Here is a 3270-nt window from a genome sequence, read left to right as displayed (position 1 = left end):
ATTATGAGTTTTTATAGATCCTTAAAATATAGTATTTTTAACTTAGATGTTTTCGATCGATTATAAAATATTTAGGCTGAGGAATGCAGTGATGTTTTAGCCTATAAAAAAAAGTAAAAAAAAATGTGACATATAGACGTTAAATAAGCATTTGTCATTCTTGTTAATATTTGTTTTTGAATAGAGTGTGGTGTCATTGTCGCCTAACAAAAAAAAAGTTGTTGAATAAAAATACCAATTAAATGGGTTGATGTCTATCTTCTTTGGTGTATATCTAATGAAACTTAGGTTTTATTTTTTTTCTTATTATTGTATATTAGACAATTATTTTTTATACCATTTTAGGCTTTTAGGGTAACAGAAAAAGACTGAATTAGAATGCAATTAAATATGTTAAATATTAAATATTAGTTTAATAGTCAGCACTAAAACGATTAACCGGGACATAAGTGAGGAACTTAAATCCCCAGGCTTGTTACATTCGGTCTATATATATGCATACAACCATGCTCTTCAGACACCCTAGTTAATCACTATATGAAAAATGATGTTTTTGTCATTTGATCTTTCTCCCTTTCCTCTTATTCCAATAATCATAGCGTTATTGCTATTCATTCCATATAAAAGGTTTTTATCTGCTACAAAGACCCACAAAAACCAACCACCATCCCCAAGAAAGCTTCCAATTATCGGAAACCTTCATCAATTACTAGGCTCGAACCCCCACCATTCAATTCGGGCCTTAACCCAAACACATGGTCCGCTTGTGCTCATTCAACTTGGCAGTGTACCCGTGCTTGTAGCCTCATCAGCTGAAGCAGCCCGGGAAATCTTGAAAACCCATGATGTAATCTTCGCCAGTAGACCCAAATTAAGCATCATCGACGCACTTACTTACGGATCAAAGACCATAGCATTTTCTCCATACGGAGAGTATTGGAGACAGATCAGGAGCATTGCAGTGCTTGGACTTCTAAGCAGTAGACGAGTTCAGTCATTTAAACGAGTGAGAGAAGAGGAGACGCGTCTTATGATTGACACGATTGGAGAAGGTTGTGGCTCTTTAGTTGATTTAGGAGAGTTGCTTAATTCGCTTACCAACAACATAGTTTGCAGGGTAGCCTTTGGGAGGAAGTTTAATGGAGTAACATTCAGCCGCTTGTTGGAAAGGTTTGTATATCTGCTTGGTGCGTTTTCTGTTGGGAATTATATTCCATGGCTTTCATGGGTGGATCACCTTAGTGGTTTAAAGGCAAAAACAAAAAGAACCGCTCAAGAATTTGATGAGATTCTCGACGTTGTTCTTGAAGAACATATAAATAAGAGAAGAGCAGTTGAAGGCGATGTGGGTGGTGTAAGTAATGAAAACCAAGATTTAGTTGACGTCTTACTCGATGCTCAAAGAGAAAATAGTGAAGATACTACCAACTTTACCCTTCACAGAGATTTTCTTAAAGCTGCCATCATGGTAAGATTGATTCGCCTATCTCTTTAAATAGATTAATAGCTGTATTAAAGTAGTTTAGTATTAGATTAGAAGCCGTTCAAAAAAAAGTAATAATGCTACATATATCCATTATAAACATGATCATCTGCTTTTCGAGTTCGATCATCGTTTTAATATTATTATGTATTTCTTGTAGGACATATTTGCTGCTGGAACTGATACAACATTCTCAGCCATGGAGTGGGCAATCAGCGAGCTAATAAGGCATCCAAAAGTAATGAAAAAGTTGCAACAAGAGGTTAGTGAAATAGCTCAAGGAAAATCGGTGATCAGTGAGGAAGATTTAGAAAATATGCATTACTTACAAGCTGTCCTCAAAGAGACCCTGCGGTTGCATACTCCACTCCCGCTGCTCATTTCTCGAGAATCAACACAAAATGTGAAACTAATGGGGTATGACATTGCAGCAGGCACACAAGTGATTATTAATGCTTGGGCGATAGGAAGAGACCCTTCGCTCTGGGAGGAAGCAGAGAAGTTTAAGCCAGAGAGGTTTTTGAATAGTTCTGTTGATTATAAAGGGCTGCACTTTGAGTACCTTCCATTTGGTGCTGGAAGAAGAGGGTGTCCAGGTATTCAGTTTGCAATAGTTATTGAAGAGCTTGCTTTAGCAAATCTTGTGTACAAATATGATTTGGCATTGCCAGATGGTTTGAGAGGGGAGGAACTGGACATGAGTGAGCTCACTGGTCTTACACTCCATAGAAAGTACCCTTTAGTGGTTGTGCCGAATCCTCGCTTCTAGTAGTTGCATATGTTTTACAATAGTCTTTATCAGGAAGTAATATAGTTCTTCACTTAACAACCTATGATGTACTAAAAGATTCTCGTATGCTTTTGCTAATGTTAATATCCACTTTAGCTGCTTTCTATAAAAGACTCAAATGTTTAACGTTGACATGATTAATTTACGCAACAATCAATTCTCCTCTTCGAATGTTTTTACATACAGAGGTTTATGGGCGTGTTCGCACCCAACTTTTAGTAGCTTTTAGCTTCTAGCTTTTAAGAAAACGCTAGTTAAAAAGAAAAAGTCTCGTTCGGCGACATGAACGTTTAATTTTTAGCCTAAACCAAAAGTTTCAAAATCATAAGTTATCCGTTACCCACTAACCACTACCAGCTAGTTTGCCGAACACGTATATATATATATATATATATATATATATATATATATATATATATATATATATATATATATATATATATATATATATATATATATATATATATATGTCATGTATTAGCGCTGTATATTTAGTGTTGGGTTTTGAAATTAATTGTTTTAGTGAGTAGTGACCCATTTCCCTAAAAATCATCCGAGATCAAAGTGATGTCATAGATTAATGTTTTCACTTTTTATAATTATTAGTGCGGAGAACAGATCTAAGTGGGCTTTAATTAAAGATGATTAGTGATTGCTTAAATTATCTTTAATTATAACTTTTAAAATGTTATACTAAAAAGGGATTAGTTAAGCATATTACTTAATATTTATTTAAAAATTAACTTAAAATGAAAATTGTACGTAATCAAGGATGGAGCCTGGATTTTAGAGTAAAGGGATTACATTAATCAACTATAATAAATTAACATATATTTTGTCACGTGTTGATATCTCATTAATTTTGAGACTTGTCATTTTATTATATTTTTTATATAAATAAGTTGAATTTTGGAGATTTTTTCAATTTTAAATTAAAAAATCATATAATACTTCTATATTTATATATGTAAAGCATTAAATATAATAAATGTTATAG

The 3270-nt window shown here is 33.6% G+C and overlaps 1 protein-coding gene across 1 annotated transcript; it reads left to right on the top strand.

Moving 5' to 3' along the window:
- Nucleotides 1-497: 497 nt before the first annotated feature.
- On the top strand, nt 498-2405 carry LOC145101830 (3-beta-hydroxylase-like). The gene is made up of 2 exons (XM_079039107.1): nt 498-1468; nt 1644-2405. Exons 1-2 carry the CDS (start codon nt 545-547, stop codon nt 2250-2252), a joined length of 1533 nt encoding a protein of 510 aa, XP_078895233.1. The 5' UTR covers nt 498-544; the 3' UTR covers nt 2253-2405.
- The last annotated feature ends 865 nt before the right edge of the window (nt 2406-3270 follow it).

Source organism: Lactuca serriola, chromosome 4, assembly GCF_051521515.1.
Source record: "Lactuca serriola cultivar US96UC23 chromosome 4, Lser_US96UC23_V15, whole genome shotgun sequence".
In the NCBI taxonomy this organism is placed as follows: domain Eukaryota; kingdom Viridiplantae; phylum Streptophyta; class Magnoliopsida; order Asterales; family Asteraceae; genus Lactuca; species Lactuca serriola.
The sequence above is the reverse complement of the archived record's forward strand: the minus strand, read 5'-3'. Positions and strand labels throughout refer to the sequence as shown.

Coding starts and splice junctions, on each gene's coding strand:
- LOC145101830 (XM_079039107.1), top strand. CDS start 545: ATGATGTTTTTGTCATTTGATCTTTCTCCCTTTCCTCTTATTCCAATA. Junction 1,469..1,643: donor TTCTTAAAGCTGCCATCATG/GTAAGATTGATT, acceptor TATTTCTTGTAG/GACATATTTGCTGCTGGAAC.